Raw genomic sequence first — 19209 nt, forward strand, 5'->3', positions numbered from 1 at the left:
TAAATCTCATTTGTGAAACAAACAGCCTGAAGCAAGAAATGGATGCAAAACACTTAGCTTTTCCAAGTCAGCAATGTGATTCCAGGAACCATGTGAAAAATTCTGGCACTTAAGTAAAATCATTAGCAGAGATGGATTCTCTTACATTCTCCAGGCACACAAACCAGCGTGCAGAATTTTAAGAACAACTTAACCGAACTTATGGACCATTCTTCTGTGTCATAATTTTAATATGTGGTATTGTGTTGTGTTTTTTTTTTGAGTTACTATTCAAGTTCCTCTTTTTTCCAATTAATCCTACATTATAAAGGTCCTGTGTTGACAATATAAATAGAAACATTTATAAGCATTTATAAAAGAATGCAACAGTTGCTACTATTTGAATCAACATATAAAAAGTAGACTTCAAAGTTAACATATTTGGATAGATTTCCAGTATTTTCCAAATACATATTTTAAGAAGTCATGCTACAACGTAAGCATTCTTGTTGAAGTGGATATTTTTACATAATAGTTAACAATAGATAAATTAATGTTTTCACTGATTTTTTAAAACTTAAAATATTACAAAGCATTCTAATTCCGCAACAAAACCCTGCTGAGGAAAAAAGGGGAAACTTTTCTTTCCTCATAAAAATTTTCCAGAACAAATTCCACATGAGAAACCGTAAGTTACTTCTTGTATATGCAAGTTATATTAGGCATTTAGTAATACTGAAAACTTTAATAACATTTTTATGCAAAAGGCTTTGAAGTACAGATTCCTATAAAACAAATTTCACCATATCTACCTGCAAAAAAGTTTAAACCTGCAGCATCATGCAGCAACTGTAGGCTGATTTAAAGTTGAATGTCATCTTACATTTGAAAAAGAGGCTATGTCACATTCACCACAGAAAGTATATTGTCAAAGTCAGCACTAAACAGCTATGAAACTGTAATGTGCTACCCTACTGCAATTTGTGCAAAGCCTAGGCAATGGAACAGAAAGCATCAAGCTTTATCCATTACAGCTTGCATTCTGACTCTTCCCTTAACTCATAAGGTCCCATCAAATGTGAAAACAGAAATAAAATTTAATTTTATTACACAATAGATTTTTTTTTTTGTACACAAAGCCTCCCTTAGCACACAGAAAATTATCAAGAGATGTTAAAATTGCAGAACTCAAAAAGTAATAAAAAAATCTGTAAGGCAGAACTGTTATCAGACTGCTTTTTAGTCCTTCTTTTATTTACTGTCTCCAGAAGAACTGCTAGTCAAAAAAAGCTATTATTGTTTGAATACGCACCTGCAAATGCCTGTAGTATTTATAATATACTACATGGTGTATACAAGTTCTTCTGCCAAACCAAACAGCTTGCTGACAAGAAGGCTAGCACATACTTACCTTAAATTGATTTATTTTTTTTTTAATTCATTAACTGTATGCAGAATGCCAGGCATACGAAAGCCTGTAACCTTCCCAAATACAAACCAGCTTTTTAATTCCCACAACTGGCGCAAGAAATTAAAACAGAACAATCAGTTCTCAGTAAGTTACTTTAAAATGCCATTCCGCCCAATTTTAGATGTCCAAATCAGACACAAAGGACAGAAAGCAGTTTCTTTTCTGTCACAAACATGAATGTATCTTGCATCTTGTATGATAAGACATAAGAAACCAACAGACAAGTTTTTTGTCTTTATTAACTTCAACTTGAAGAATTTATCCTACCTGACTATATGAAATAAGAGTATTTATTTCATGCTTCTGTTTCATCATTATGAGAGCTGCTTAACTTGCAATTCAATGAGGAAAATAGTATACATCTGTCCATAACAGTTGAACTGCACACAACAGCTTTCAAATGTTGTCAAATTTGAATCAAATCATGTTTACAATACAGGTGTTTTCTTTTCCTATCTATTAACTATTATGAATTGAAATGAAAATCCTCCTAATGTTTCAATGCATTCTTCTACCCCTCCACACAACTGTAACTCATGAGTAACTCTCATAAAAATTTAATTTCTTCTAAGGCCAGTCACTGGAGACACTAGTAACACAAGACTAGTGTACTATAAAACCTACAGGTGATAAACAGCATTCACCAACCTTGAAACAAAAAATTGAACAAGTTCTCAAAAAGCTCATTTTTGAGAAAAAAAGTATTGGCAAAAGTTGCTGTCATTATTTCAAGAGATACGCAACATTTTCCTGCTTATTCTATGCGATTCTAAGTTCCTTTACATGCACTGTGTGGTTTTTGTTTTTGTTGTTTTATTTTACCCCATGTAAATTACCCTCTTATTTTTAAATTAAATATTGTTGAAGGTGGTCACAGAAATCCAGGGTTCAAACCTTTAAGTTCTCAGTTATTTCAGACTTAAGGGTACTAAGTTTTTTTTAGTCCCTATAATTTATTTACATTAGTATCACATTAAAGCGAGCAACAACAGCTTATGCTACTAAGGTTAGTGCAGTATTTTGTTCAAAACATGTAAACCTCTGCTGAAGACTGGCAGTTAAAATATCAAACATTTACAAACACTAGAAAAGAGCAACACAAAGCATCCCACGTACTTCTCAAAACGGTGATAAAACTAAGACTAACTTTAGTCACGTATTTCCTTGCGTAGTTTTGTAAAATCTAATTTAAGTGATCTACAAGGAACATGAAAGTGGCTAATGAAAAATGTTTTCAATTTTACGTAAATTACTAAATTTTCATTCTTAAGTAGCTGTGAAAATTAGCAATGTCCTGTTATTATATTACACATTATACTTTCCTCATGAAAACATTTATTTCCTTTTACTCTTATTTTAAAGGTCTTAAAAACTGTAGGTACAAAGCAGCAGCTTTGCTTTTTAAATTTTAATTCTTAAGCACTTTAAGTTCTTTGGATTTCAGTTCAAACATTAATTTACTGACTGTATTTTGTATCACTGATAGTCACCCCAAAGCAAACAACAAAATTAACATTTCAACTTCCTCAACTAATATCAAACACATGCTGTTGACTTAGAAGCAACTGTTGAGATATAGTCATTTTTTCCTTGGCTATTTGTATATTATATTCAGCTTAACTTTTTGGCTGGTAAATTGCTTTTGTTTATTTATTTTGAAAATTGCTGTCTGGTATAATTGAAGACTCATCTAAATCTTATTACCACTCTTACTGGTCCACTTCTATCTTACGACAATTCTTACTGCTTTTGTTTATTTATTTTGAAAGTGCCGGTATAATTGAAGACTCATCTGTATCTTACTACCATTCCTACTGGACAAGTGATGCTTGCAGTAACAATAATTATATGTGATTCATTAAGATCAAAAGTCTTTATCTTAAACTCCAGGAGGGCTTTGACGAGTCCTGAAGCAATGCCCATCACGAGTGTTTATTGTTTATTCAGCAGGAACTAGCACAAGCAAGAGCTAAGACTTCTGAAAAACCTACATTCTGGAAACTAAACACCCTAGAATTCATCTACTGTTCATCTTTTTCCACACATTTAATAGAATCAACAAGGAACTTCCGTACTAACTCAGAACTCCACCTGCATTTCATCTCATTACGCTCAAGTTGACATTAAGTAATTGTATACTGTTATAACTATGCCCTATTTCAGTGTTTGCAACTTTTTTCACAGTTCAAGTACTCTCTCTCTCTATTTCACGTGAAACTTCATCAGATTATCAACGTGTATTTTAACTATTTGGTATGAATTCCATGATACCCAATTTTCATAAAGTATCATTTTTTTCTTTGCATAATGCTTCGTATATCCCATAGCAAAGACTAAAAATATGCATTATTAACTTTCTGATATTGTAATCCACAAATATTCCAAATAAAATAGTTTATGTTCTTATGGCTCTACTTGTATGTAAATCTTAAGTGGCAGACTTCACTTTAAAAGAAGTGTTTTGTTTGTTTGTTTTTTTTAAACAACTTGCTTAACACTAACATTTTCTATTTATAACTTTTTTAAAGATTGAGAACATTCTTATAGCTGGGTGGTTTAATTATAATGTTAAATTTTGAAACACATGGTAAATAGCTTTAAAATTGCCATGCTGAAGCAAGTGGAAATTAATTTGATTTAAAAAGAGGTTGAAATTTCACCTTGCATCCAATACAGTTACAATTTGAGCATAAACTTTATGTGGGGAACCGATACAAGCATAAACATAGCAGGCATCTCTATAAGCAATTTAATATATTATTAATAATACTGTAAGTACACTATTCCTGTATTAAAATTACAGCACAGTTTCACCTTTTAGGACTTGATGAAAATTGCAGAATACAGTTACAAATTACCCTTTCTATACCAGTAGCTTTATGATAGCAGATGGAACTCATGCACCTTTATTGTACACTCGTACAATATTTTTTGAACCACTATCAAAAGTTTCATAGAAAAGGGTAAAAAATTGTGTTTAGTTCTTGAACTTTGCAAGGAATAGAAGACATTACATTCTAATTTCTAATCTTTAATATATTCAGCATTACATATGAAACATACAATCACAGCTTACCACTTCCACAAAAGGCCCACCTTAAAAGAAAATCAAATCCAGAATAACCTTTGCAGTGTGATTGTGATTGTTATTGAAAAAAATAATGAAAATTTAGCTTGAAAACAGACAAATCAGGGGGGAATAAGACCATATAATGACATATCTTCTGAATGCAACAGACATTAGCTAGCTTAGAATTAATCTCGGTAAAGTTTTTCAGCACTTTTAGATAAAGTGCTTTTAATAAAACAAGTAAAAAGTATCTATCTGAGAAATCAGTGAATCATAAAATTATTTATTAAAATTATATTTCACAAGAGAATTATCATTGTTATGTCCACATTAAGGATTAACATATAAATATGTATTTACATAATGCAGTCATGCCAGAATACTTTACAATCAAAGCAGTTACAAAATGCTTCAGTTAACGTTTTGTATAAAGACAAATGTTACAGCGTTAACAGTAGAGGTTATTACACTTAGTTTTGTAAGTTTTGTGCACAAAGTGCACAAATTAAAGCACATACACAAGCCAACTACACAACTGCAGACACGTTTTATTCTACATATTTACACAACTGCGTAGTATTTGTCTTCCTGTCACAAAAATGGAAAAGTCGCTGAAAGGCTTTCAACTATCAAATCTACGTTGCATGGCTGATTTTAGTTCAATATTTATAGTGTCCATTTTCCTCAATGCCAGAAATTCCTGTCATATTAAGACTGATGATTTCATGGACATTTTTGAAAGCCAATCTAATTAGTCTTTCGGTCATTGGTTCTGTAAATCCAAAATAACACAAGTCTTTTTTCCCTGAACCCCTTCATTCTGTGACGTACCATCAACATCATCTGCAGCTTCGCTCTCTTCTTCTTCTAGTATTTCAAAAGGAGTCAATACATCATAGAGAAATGAGAGAAAGCCATAAAACCAATCAGAGCTTTCCTCTGCTAAAATATTAAGGACTTCCTCAAGGGAATCAATATTTTCATTACTGCCATCTTTGGTCAGGCCTACACAAGAATAGAGGAAAGAGAGAAAAAAAGGACAGCAGTTAGGTGGAAAGAGGAAACTGTAAAAGGAGGATCTGTGAAAGACAACTCATGTCACAGACAGCAGTCTTTATAGAAGAGCTAATTAGGAAATAGAAAGATGTTAGGAAAGTATAATCTTTCAAAGTACAATTTGGACAATAAACATGCACAATATTATGCGAAAATCTTAAAACTGAAGGCAGCTTTGCTACTGTTCTTAATCTTAAAAACAAATTTGTCTATATTCAGTTTTCTTACTGTAATATTTACTTTAAGAAAGTTTTTAAAACAGTAAGACATGAATCCTACACTACTTAATATCATCTAATTTGCCTTTACTTTTTAAAAACATTATGTTCAAACCTCAGAGGTTTGCAATAGGTAACTGAGAAAAATATTTAAAAGGAAACAATCTTGTCACAGACATATTATTAAGCATTATATTTACTCCGTCAGGCACAATTTTGATTTTGCTTAGAAGTAAGGACTGATTGTTAGGGATGGGGGGCATGTTTTTTAGTTTTTTCTTTGGTGCCTTTTTTTTTTTCTGAACATGCTTCTCAATTGTTTTTTCTATGACCTACATTCAACGTGATATCCTCAATCCTCAGGAATTAATTCCAAATTTGAGGACATACAGAAAAACAGAAAGCTAGATAAAAACAAGGAAGTACCCAGTATAAAGGGAGATTTTTTTTTTGTAATCCTTATGAATTGCTACATAGAAAATCTAAAGTAGACTCAAGATGTCTACAGTAGAGATGAGCAGAGCAGTGAAAAGCAAGCTTGTCATTTCTGATATTTAAGACCAAGACTTGCTATCTTGAGCTACAAGACACACCAATCTAACTGTCATTTGAAATACAAACAAAAGCAGGGTTAATGTTTGTTTTTAATTAAAACCTACTGTTTTGCAGTAACTAAATTAGAACATTTCAACTTTTCCATTCAGGGAAAAGTACAACAGAATGATCAAGCAATGATAAACACCAGTAATTAGAAAGCTTTAAAGCAGGACAGAGAAGAACTTTCCCTATTTCTAACCAGAACAAACCTTCGTTTGTGTTGGAAGATAGAGCAGAAAAGCGGACTAGGGGAGAAGACAGATTGTTGAGACATAAAATTAAGTGAACATGTTGCACGTGCAGACTACAAAGCAAGATTAGGTGCAGGTTAATGAAACATTCAAGATAAAGAAGTTTACGGCAGACATTTAACATTTCAGCGTATTTTTCTTACAGCACAGTGAAAGTATCAATGATAATTCTGAGGAAACTTCCAAGTCTTTGATGTTCCACATCCTTGTACCTGGATGTCCAGAACCTCTACTTGAGTGACCAGCCATTCTCTTTAATTTTTCACTGGATAGCCCAAACAGCTTAAAAACGACAGACTGAATCCAGGAAGCAATCAAGGTTTTATAAATATCCCTCTCCAACTTCTTCCATGGCTTAGTTCTATAAAGATTAAATTTTATAGACTTAACTTTATGTAAAACAGTCAGTCATCATTCTAATTTGTTTTCAAACCTTGGACCAAATGACACAAACCCAATTAACCAAGATATATATACTGAAGAATGACATTTCAATTTAAGAATAAAAACTTGTATCTAAAAAAAGTAAAATCAAAAGTTATAAACACTAAATTACAAAATATTTGTATAGCTCTATTTTTTTGGAATCTGTCATCAAAAAGAAAAACAAAACCACATAGATTTCAGGTAGCATTTCTGTAAACATGTGAATAACCATAAAGCAGCTCCTACTCTTGTCCTAAATCAAGAAGGCGGCTCTCGGACAATTAAATTTGTGAAATACAACGTGGCGTATACCAGTATATTTTCTTTGAAAATGATTAGTAGGACACCAAGGAGAACCACAGAAACTGTGAGGGATCTTACATTCCTTTTGGGAAAAAAAAAAAAAAAACAAGAACACCCCAACAACAACATAAATGAAACCAAAACCCTTTCTTTATAACTTTTTACAAAACCTATCCAAGATGCATATAATGACCTTTAAATATAAAAGAAAAACAAAACTTTAGTCTGAGCTATAGAAAATAACACTATTTCATATATTCTTTTTTCTTTCCTAGAAAAAGTTGAAATAAAAAAGTACCAGTAATCCATATTCAACCTATTTTTGCCTTTTATGATGCCCAACTTCTGGCACAGCAGGGATTGCCTACATTTTTCATTCCTATATAAGTGAGAATAACTACTTTTTAAAATAAAATTCATAAACAAACACAAACATGGTAGATACCACCTGAAACTGGTGACAAAAAAACACAACACTCCCCTATAAGGCCATAACATGCCAATTCAGTGACTTATAGGAAACAATTGCTTTATTTCAGGAGAAGTCTATACGTTGCCAATCAAGTCAAACACATATCTGAGAAATCAAAATCTTTATTCAACAATGTTAATGCAACCACTTGCAGGTTTTATTTATCATTTATTTATATTTATCATTAACATTTATTTATATTTATCATTTATTTATCAAGAGAGAGAAAGTCTGTCTGCTCCTGCAAACACCTATTCTAGGAGAGTGAGCATATGCAAGACTTCAAAATTTGAATGTGCTACAACAGAACATAATAAAAAATAGAAAAGAGTATGAAAATTATCCTGAATAAATGAACCACGTATAAACAAAAACCTCTGAATTTCTACTATCTCATCACATTTTCTGAATGTTCAATCAATCTTTGTATGATTGCTTGCAAGTACATACGTATTTTTTATTATTATCACTTTTACTATACATGTAGGCAAGCTGGAAGAAATGGTTTGTAGATGCTCATACTTGCCTTTGACTGTTCACTGATACACCAGGTTAGTTCTCTCTCCCCCCCCCCCCCCCCCCCCCCCCTTTCCATTTTCTGCAACTGCAGTGCAAAAAAATTGTACTAACTACTGCAGTTATTTAAGTAGAATTTCTCAGGAGATTGTTGCTTGTTAAAAAGAAGTGAGGTATTAAAAATAGCTCTGAGGATTCAGACAGACACAGGTGTTCCCTATATATATATACATACATATATATTTGGTTATATATAAAGTGGTAAAACCACTGTTTCTCTACACTGAGCTAAAGTGAATACAGAGATATGACACTCCTCCTTATCAGCAAAACCAAAGTTTTTAGAAGTTTGAAAGACTATTTTATCCTTCCTAGTTAAGAGGATTATTTCTTTCAAAGAACAATCAAAGTGAGGTAGACAAAAAGTGGGAAGAGAATTATTGATAACAGAAGCCTTCAAAGGAGCAGATTAAGAAACCTCTCTTGCAGTCACCAAAAGGAAATCAGTAAATAGATCCTTACAAATACCTGTGAAACAGGAAGAACCTGCGAGATAACTGTAGACTAACTTCAATAGTGTTTTGTTTTTTTTTTTTTCCATAATGCCTGTAGGTTCCTTCACATTTCAACCCCAGGTAAGTTTTAAAAAATGAATACGAAACTAACTCAACAAATATTTGAGTTTGGCTGACTGGATTTTCAGTTGTTTTTTCTTCTTATTTCTTTTGCTACAGAATGGGGGCAGGAGGAGAGGTGGAAGAACACACTTTCTACAGTTTTCAAAATCCACAAATACTTGAACAAAAGTATTAAGAGTCGTAAAACCTTCTTTGATTTCATAAAAATCAAAATAATTGTCCCTGTAACTTATACATACAAGAAATAAAATCACACATTTTAATCTTTCTACTTAGGTATGTCCAAGTACTACAGAAAACTAAGTATCAGCTACTAAAACAATTTTTGAAACATAAATTTATGTTATAAATATTTCTCAAAAATTAAATGAACTTCAAAATACATTAGTCATTAAAAATGTGAACTGAAATTTTGTATAACAAAGTTATAGAAGCATACAACAGTAAACCACTGCAGGTGCCAGAGATTTTAATATACACAGTGGTTTGGCAATAGCTAAAGACCAGAAAATTAAAAAGCATATGACTTCCTAGAAGTATACACACAGTAATATCGTTTTTTTGTTTTGTTTTGTTTTTTGTTTGTTTGTTTGTTTTTGTTGTTTTTTAAGTCAACAGAGAAACCAACTTGTTGTGACTTCCTGGGATTTTCCTCTGTGTCACAAGTCTTCAAGCATAGCATATGTACTAACAAAAGCCCCACAAATAAAAATATAAAGGAGCCATGCATTCGATATGTAGAAAGTTACCCTAATGCAGTTGAATATAGGCTTACTGTGTCTTCTTTACTAACTTCAAAGACTCATTTCTGGAACACAAATTCCTCAAGAGGGAATCTAGTCTTTCAGATTCTGTATCAATAAAATAATTTAGTCTGCATAAATAATACTGCTGTTCATTTTTTTAAAGTATATTTTAAACACCAACAAGCATAGTAAGTTCCTAAGAGCTTCAATTGGTATTATGTCAGTTATTAGAAAACATTTTTATACTTATAATCTGCATCTATGTTCAGTAACTTTATAAAACTTACAATTTCATTTGTGCTGCTGAAAATACTCTTAAATGTAAATAAGATGAAATCTCATTTCTAAGGCAGTTTTCAAAAGTAATAAAAAATAACTTTTGATATGTGACCTTCTAGTGTCACACTTGAAGTATGAAGTTTAAATGCATGATAAGGCAAGCTTATAATAGAAACGCTGTCATGTACGGGCAGAATTCCCAGCTATATCATGTTGCATAAAACAGATTTAACAAAGCAGCAGCATGTTTCTGGTGACCACCTTGGCAGTCTGAATGAAACTAATCTGACCCACAGAAATTGATATCCACTTTCCACACACTACATAACAGACAGAGAAAGATTAGGATTACAATGATGCAAAATGTTATCTTATTCACTATTTAATACACAAATTCTATCTCTGAAGACCCTCAGAGAACTGGAGATCTCTGGAGTGCCTCTCACATTCACACCACTACAAACAGGTTCAGTAATTTTTATTACATGGGTTTTCTTTAACTGTGATGGGATTAAAAAAATGCCACCCCTAAAAGACACTTACTTATTTCTTCAAACACAAGTAGAGAAAAAAATAAACTGACAAGAAACTGATTTTTATCGAGTAGGACTTCCCAATAGCATGCCACACTATACTATTAATAAGTTTGACCAGTTTGAGATATTCCAGCTTCCCCTCTGCTCAAACTATTAACTCTGCCAGAGTTGCTTGTTTTTTTTTTTTTTTTTTTTTTTTTTGGGGGGGGGGGGGGGGGGGGGGGAGGAGGTGTTGGTCATTTTTTATTTAACTTGCTAGGTTTCTGTAATCAGAACAGGTTTATATTTCTACCAATCAGTTAAATAAACTTCCCAGTATCACTTTTAGAGGTATCTATCCAATGCTTGTCTGTGAATATGTAGATGGTAGTGCTATTTTACCTACATCTTCTAGCACAATCACAAAGTAGGTCTGGCAATTACAGCTTCCTTTTGAAGAAACCTAGCGAGCTGAAAGACTTTCTCCCAAAATACAAGGGAAAGTGCTTAAAACAAGTGTTTAATGCCATTTAGCTTTTGAAAGGGCAAAGAAAACAAACAGACTTTTGGAGAACTCAGAATAGAGGGAAGACAGTACAAAATACACTAAACAAATAGTTGCAGTCACATAACAAAGGCTTGTTAGAACTCATTTTAAAATGGACCTGGCTTAACATGTTTACATGAACAATGTTTCAACTCTTAAAGCATCTTAAGCCCTGCCTCTGATTAATTTATTAATAATCACAATGATCTTGCAACAACTGATAACTTCAAAACCATCCTACAAGTAATCATGTGCTTTCCACTTTTAGTGCTATAAGTCCTACAACTTGGATGAGAAATAAGACATCACAATTAAATAATTTTAAATTATTCAATGAGGAAAAAACAAAATTGTTTTGATTATAAACAAAAATGGAACATGAATATTACAACTAAATTATACTGATTATTCTGATTATTCGTCCTGTGTTTGTACTTGCCTAGCAATACTTTAGCATCTTCCACATCAAAATCTCCATCTCCATCAGCATCGTATATCCCAAGCTTGCCTAAAAACAGAGAGGAAGAAGAGAGAATTTGGCATTCAGCAGCTTGTTTCCAACACATTTTTAGTGCATAATGGCTGATGGTCAACACTAGACTGATACAATATCGTTTTTGATTATTTAGTCTTGCCTTAACCACATTTTAAGTTTCCTGGAAAATACTACAAATATTTTTACTCCCTTTCTTCATTTCATAGACTTCAGACTGAATACTTGGTCTTTTTGCATGCTTTTAATTCAGTGCTCACAGGTTTAAAACAAATACATAATTCAGTGATGCAATTTAACTCAATATGCTTTGCTCAAAAGCAAATTTAACAGTCACCACGTTTAAGAATAGAAACAAAATATTAAAACAAAAGTTAATCAAATAACCACCATTTATTTTCAGATTATATGCTTCTTGCAATTCTAAATTCTCAGAATTAAGATACACCCACAATTTTATTTTCAGTGCTAAGATAATAGAAGGAAAGCAACATACTTCCTGGACAAAGAAAGAACATTCCTAACTATCAACAACTGTATTACATTCAGTGCAGACAAAATTTTGTCCACCTTTTTACATGTGACTAAGAACAGACATCTCACTTTTACTCTGGTAACTGCAGCTCTACCAGCCTTAAATATAATCAAGAGGAGAATCCAGTTTCTCTTCAAAAAGAATTTTTAGCATAGGATTATGGTATCCACGATTATAAGTGTCTTGGGATCACCAGGTGAGTAGAGAGCTAATTAGCTCTAATAAAATTCAAGCTTAACTTCAAATAGGATAGAAACTCTGTACACTTTTTGCAGAACTCTTATTCCTTACAGTTTGCCAGCTTATTATTAAATTTGTCCCTCTCTAAATGAAGGCAGAACATGAGTGCAAGTACATTAAATGAAATATAGTTCTTAATATGATACTTAGAAAATTATTGAACAGTTTTGTGAAAGAAAAAAATTCAGCAATAGGTCTAGACTACGCAAAAATAAGGTCATTACCATTGCACCAAAGCTACCAATTAGAAAAGATCTTTATTTACTTAAGGTTAAGCACAATAAGTAGAATAAATATACTGTAAGTATACTAAAAATAAAAAGAACAGTATCATATTCAAAAACAGGGCAAAGAATTAGGAAGATGAAAAACGACTATCATGGCATTATAGGAGAACAGTATTTTTTTAAAAATTAAGAATTAAAACAATTTCTAGCCAAGGGACAGAAAAGCAAGCTTATTTCTCTAATATCCTACCTTGTAGTACCTCTGACAAGTTATAACGGAAATCCTTTGCTTTGGCTGCATGCATGGTAAAAATATAGAAACCATTATTTGCATCACTACACCTAATTAAATTTCAAACTAGAAGCTTCTCTTAAAATTAGTCCAGATCAAAAATGATGTACCAACAGACTCGTAAAGCTGTAAAGCCTGTAAAATCACCAGTTGTAGAAGTGCACTTCGAAACCTACAACATAAGGTCTACCTATAGTCATACATCTTGAAAGTTGAAACATTAATTGCCATCCTTGGATACTATATAAACAACACTATCTTATTGTCATATTGAGATACAATTTGCACTGTTACAAGCTTAAAGCTGAGGTCATTCAACAGCACATTCACAAGATGACAACTGATTGTCCCGACACTATAGCCAACAGTCCATGAAAGGAACAGTAACAATATTAGCCACCTACTTTCAAACAACCCTCTACTGCAAGTTTAGAAAGCTTAAATTGGAACAAGGCATCTTAAGCTGAAGTTCCAATTGAATTGCTGTATACGTTACAAAAAGATGAAGATTTATCCTTGAAGTTTTCTTCAATTCTTAAATGCATCAAGTATTTCAATAACCTCCTTCAGTCTTATGAGAATCCCATCTTAACATCAGAATAGAGTTCAGAATTAAAATGTACTTTCTGAATTACATTGTGTATTCTTATGTAGATCACTTGCAAACACCGCAGTAATCAATTCAGCTAGCTAGTGAAGCACTGCTCTGTAGCACTCACATGATGCGTAATAGTTGGTTTCCTCTCTGAAATGCAAAATGGCATCTATTTACGGCACGTTACAGTATGTTTGAAAGGTCTTTTATGATTTAAAATTCTTACCTAGTACTTCTTCATAATCTACAAGTTCAAACCAGACAACTGCTACTGACGTCCAAACTCCCAGCAAAGCAATTACCATAAACCAAGTGAAAAATGAGCTTCCAGAGAGGCCTTCTTTCTTTCCATTCTTGCTTCCTCCATGCTTAGTCTCTGTTAAAATAAGGCAAACAAATTAAAAACAAATGGATTTGTATACAAGTTAAAAAATTATGATTAAGCATATAATTATAAATCTTGTGGGTTTCTTATGACTTGTAGGTGTCATATCACTGTGAATTCCAGTGGAAAGCTTAACGGTTATCTAAGTGGTAAAGCCTCTATAAGAAACAAAAAAACAAACAAACAAACAAAAAAAAAAAACACAGGTAGTGTGTTTAACAGCTTAGTTAGAAATCCCCTCCTTCTACCCCTTTGGTGTATATTTACACAAAGCTTAACATTTTTGAGATGTTTGGCATTTGTGCCAAGCCTTCTCAAACTGCCACCAGAGGGCAATCCAATCAGCAGTAACACTTCTAAGCAAAAGTATTTCTTCTAAAGCAATGAAGACTTTCAAAGCTAGTTAGTACTGACAGAGTTCATGAAATGAACGTGAAAATTCAAATAGCATAAGAATCTAAAATCTAAACCATATTGAATGTAAAACTTCAAGATCAGGCACTCTAGTAACTAAAAACATCTCCCATGCTTCTTAGAAGTGTTTGGAGATTCACTACTATTGAGTACTTTACAACTTCGTGACCTGCGGAACGTGCAAGTAAAAGTATGACAAGGACTGAATGCAAACCACAGACTTGTCTCTAATAGCACAAACAGGAGTCAGTGTACATAAAAGACGTGGTAGTTCTAAACAGACCACTGGGCCAACCTAGCTGTAGGGGCAGAGGCATTCAAATGCACACCACCAGTACAGAAGACAAATTGCTTGGTCCAATTTAGGATCAGTTTAGGTAAAGATGGAGCAAATGTGCATCCAAACAGATGTCTGCTGCTCTTCACCAGAGCTCATGGTCTATTCCTCTGCTTGCTGAAATTTACTGCTGCAAGGCACTCAGCTGTAGTTCCATGTTGACCAGCCCTGATTCATTCCCTTCAAGCACCACCTTTGCCCATTCAGCCACATTCAGTCCCACGGCTAGGGCAAACAGGGTCCAGCAATCCATGCCCAAGTTGCAAACTGACAGCTGTCATGATTTACTGACTCTTCAAAGAAAACAAAAGTCTCCCTGAACTCTGCCCATCAACCATATTAAAAATATTGTTTTTCACTCTGCAGACAATGATGACCAAATATCTTATTATAGATACAAAAAGAAATGCTCTCAAGCAAGCATAAATGTAAGTAAAAATGTTAAAAGAAACTGAGCAAGAACAAAAAAAAAAAATATCCAGTTTCAGGTACAGAGACAGAAGGCTGAGAGCTCAAATCCAGAAAAGTAAGTATTAGTTGTTGTACTAAGTCAACAGTTTTTTTTTTAAGAAGTGATTAATCTGAAGCTCAAAATTCACTGTTACTCTTAATGTTTTCAAAAATAAGTTCTTAAAACTTCACATAATGCTTAGGATGCATATAACTGAAATTTTACGTTCAAATAGAGAAATTTCATTTAAAATAATGACCTTATATGAAAAAAAAAAAAAAAAAAAAAAAATCAAATACAAGATATATCTTTAAAAATATACTAAATGATAGCAGTGACTCAAACAAGAAAATATTCTCAATATTTCCCTTGCTAGCCTTTCCAAAATTAAAACAATAAAATTAGAAGCAAACAGTAACTATTTTGATCTTGACCACATACATGTACATGTACATGCACTTCAAAATCACTGGAGCATTAAAATGTAGTATTTTAATGATGAACATAATGATTTTAATGATGAACATAATTTACATTTGGTTAATTTAGAAAAGTTATCTAACTTTTGAGTGGTGGCTCATTTCAAAGGGACAAAAAAGCAGTTGAAAACCAATAGTTCAAGCTATTTATTAAAGTAAAACTATTTCTTGCATTCTTCAAAAATACTGTAACTATAATAAAATAGGGAGTTAACTTTATCATACTAATTGCCAAAAAACGTTTGTCAACACTGATCATGGAAAAAGACTAAAATACCCTGAACACCTAAGTATTACCAGGATTCCTCCTTACAATAAAAGGGAGTGGCTTTTTAGAGATAAATAATGAGAAACTAGTGGCTTATTTCCCTATATCTGCATCAGATATCATATAGAAGGACTTTCAGACCTTGCTTTTCACCAGGTTCATAGCTGTAATGAACTAACCTTTTATTACATTTATTGTGCTATGTACCAAGTTCAAAGCAATAAAAGATAGCTGGCTCACTTCAGCCCTTACTGGTGCAGCATTTAATTTTTAAAAATATTTTGTTATTACTACTATTATAAAGATCAAATACCAAATATTTAGTTTACTTTCTATACTAACAAAATTTCCTTTGTATAGACCACAAATAGTATTCACAAACTGACAACTTAGCTTCATCCCAGGCATGTCTCACTTGCTAATATACAGTACCCTAATTATATGTACACAAAGTTATGATAAGTTATGTACTTGTCTCATGTAAGAAAGATGTACAAGCACCTTGAAAATGCACGCAGAAGCAAGCAGCACGTGATAATGCATTCATAATTTTATCAACTGTATATGAAAATTGCTTAAACCACCCTTGAACTGGAAATTTTAATATTCAAAAATCAACTGTGTAATAGCAGAACTTTGTTACACCTGTGTTCCAGTGAAGTCAATGGACACATACATATATTTAAAAAGGGACCACTAGCCAAAAACATTTTAAATTATTCCAGGTTACAACTTTCTTCTAGAGCAAACTAGAGGCAAAAAGAAAGGAGCATTTTACTGTATGTCATACTTATTTATCTTTCTTACTTTACTTGTTCTGTACTTTCCTGCTATTTGCCTATGGAGAAATGGGTTTTATTTAATAGAAGAGAGGAATAGGAAAATGGAAAAAAAAAAAAAAAAAAAAAGGCAGTTTAAGTAATTAAGTGTAATTGTTCTTTTTCTTTTCTCTTTTTCTATCTCCATGAAAATGGCTATCACATTGTTCCGTGAAAATCCCTTAAACAGATGCTGTTATAAAAACATCTTTCTCAAGTCACAAAAACGCATTTTTATGCTGCGCCTTCCTACCTTACAGGCATTTTATTTCCAAAATTCTTGACTAATTCTGCTAAGAATTCAGCCACAGCAGCTTTACCAGGTAATGCTAATTTAAATGGAAGTTATGTAACAAAATTCATGTAATCTCCAACAGCCAAACACACACAGACCAAAAAATTGCGAGCCATTACAGAAGACTGCCTCTGGCTGAGAACACATTCCAGACCGCTAATTCTAAATTCAAGTCCTTTCCCTGCATGTGCTGCCAGCCATGTCAAAAGTAGGTCACCTTCCATATCTGGTAAGCTTTTGCTTACACCACCAGATGGCTTTATGCAGACATAAAGTCTTAAATTGTGCTGCACGCCTCACCAGCAAATTTTTAAAAGTCCTATACCTCACTCATCCAAATTAAGAGTCCTGCTTAGATAACAACAACAAAGCCACATTTAAAAAAAAAAAATCTCTTTACTTTAGCTTAGCAAGACACTTTGCAATTTGGCATACTTCAAAAATAACTCAAGTCATATTTGCATACAAACCAGTGTCTCTTACATATTACTGTGTGTTCTACTCATGCAAAAACTAAATTATAATTAAGCATCTGCCAGAAACCCATGAGATATCTCTACTTCAGAAAACATTTAATCAAAAACAGAGGCAGTCTGTAACAGACTCTAACAGCAAAGTGACTAGAAAACACCAAGATACCACAGCAAGCTACTTATTTTGCCAATTACAGAAGTGAACATAGCCAGTATTTACAACCATGCATTTTTTTGTTTGCTCACAAAAAGGTTAGGATTGTACCTGTGTCATCAGCCATAACATTAGCGTTTGATTTCCAGACAAAATGAGCGTGTCGGTATCTCCAAAAAGTAATGCTGAAGGTAGAATAAGAAGTGATTTATCTTCACTGTAGTCTTGCAACAGGAGCAAACAAGTTGCTTAAAGCTAGCTCAGCTGGAACCCGAAACTGGACCTAAGTGAAAACTCTCCTCCAAAAATCTATTTTTAGAGCAGTTATCTTCATGAGCCAAACACTTTTCAGAACTCATATGGCAATCTAGTTCTGACGACAATCAAATTCACTTACTCCTCTTAACGGAGCATCCTGGGTAGTTGATCCTTTCCCCTCCCCTTAATCCCTAAACGTCACGCATAGCAGCGAATGAAACCAAACACGTGGTACCATAGCACTTTTGCTCCAGTATGTGCTGCCTCAGTGCCCGAGTTCTAAAGGCGTTAAATCCACCAGCACAAGCTGAAACACAAGTCTGGACACAAAGCTTGCCTGCTTGCATTTGTTAAGCTGGCCCTCACCCAAGAAACTTTCTCCATGTTGGCAATCCTCTAGCAGGCTTCCCTGATCATTTGAAACTTGCTAACCACTTTAAAAGACAGCCAATTTCTCAAAGATAGCTTTGAGTTGTCTAACAGTTACTTGAAATCAACTAGGCACATTCTTGCTAAAGAATTTTCAGATCAGAACGATTCCCCTACTGCACCTCATATTGCTTCTGGCAGACCCAAAGAAGGGATACTGACAACTTTGCCACAGCAAAGCCTGTTTCCTTGTAGTGCAACGCAGGGGAAGGTAAAACAGGCAAAATTTCTATTGTATTATTTGTTAAAAGCAGCTGAAGTGTTGATTTTCCTTTGTTCCCCCTTCCCAAAAAGGATTAATGAACTCTGAAATTCTGACAACATGCACCCTACCTTCACAATTTAAAGCTAACAAAAAATTAACGACCAGCATACTGTTTTCTTCCTAAGGGCCAGAAAAGAAGAGGAGGGAAAACAAACAAACAAACAAAAAAAAACCACTAATACACTATTCAACATATTTACCTTTGCTATTTTAGCAAACTATTTTTCCCCCCCCTACTGCATTTCAAACCAAATGCAGCTCCTTTTGAGGAGGAGAAACCAACTCATCTCTCATTAACAGTAGTCCTGATGAAAGCGTTAGTACCTAGCATTTTGCCCTTCCTCCTTCACCCTTGTTTAAAAATATGTAAAGGGTTACAGGTACTTGGAAAAACATCATATACCTCCTGGGTTTTTGAGATCCAGCAACTAACTAATCCCCAAATGCAACTCCAAGTAGCTTAAGAGAGAACAAAGGTGAGAAATAACTCTCAAGTGAGTTTCCAAAGGGATGTAAAGTACATGTAGTTGATTCTATAACCAGCATATCTTAACTTTTTTTAAAGCCACGCGAATACAAAAGAACAGGTGCTTTAAGAAAGACCTTCTGACAACTATGTTACAGCAACATATATGATGCACAATGGAGTTATAATAAAATAGGAGAAAAAATTAAACAAAGGGGAAAAATTCTCTCAATAAATGTTGAAATCAAAAT

At 33.3% G+C, this 19209-nt stretch overlaps 1 protein-coding gene across 8 annotated transcripts in view; it reads right to left on the reverse strand.

The window, feature by feature from the left end:
* ASPH (aspartate beta-hydroxylase) overlaps window positions 1-19209 on the reverse strand; it is a 112793-nt gene that overhangs the window by 82728 nt on the left and 10856 nt on the right. For 4 of the 8 annotated variants that reach the window (XM_032180658.1, XM_032180657.1, XM_032180656.1 and 1 more), the window contains exons 2-4: window positions 13693-13842; window positions 12830-12874; window positions 11524-11592 (exon numbers count right to left, since the gene is read on the reverse strand). In XM_032180658.1, coding sequence (XP_032036549.1) covers window positions 11524-11592; window positions 12830-12874; window positions 13693-13842 — 264 coding nt within the window. Of the gene's footprint in view, window positions 1-4460; window positions 5526-11523; window positions 11593-12829; window positions 12875-13692; window positions 13843-17651; window positions 17947-19209 lie in introns of those variants that run through there. The other 4 variants (XM_032180659.1, XM_032180663.1, XM_032180661.1 and 1 more) reach the window with 4 other exon arrangements.

Source organism: Aythya fuligula, chromosome 2 (assembly GCF_009819795.1).
Source record: "Aythya fuligula isolate bAytFul2 chromosome 2, bAytFul2.pri, whole genome shotgun sequence".
Classification (NCBI taxonomy): Eukaryota; Metazoa; Chordata; class Aves; order Anseriformes; family Anatidae; genus Aythya; species Aythya fuligula.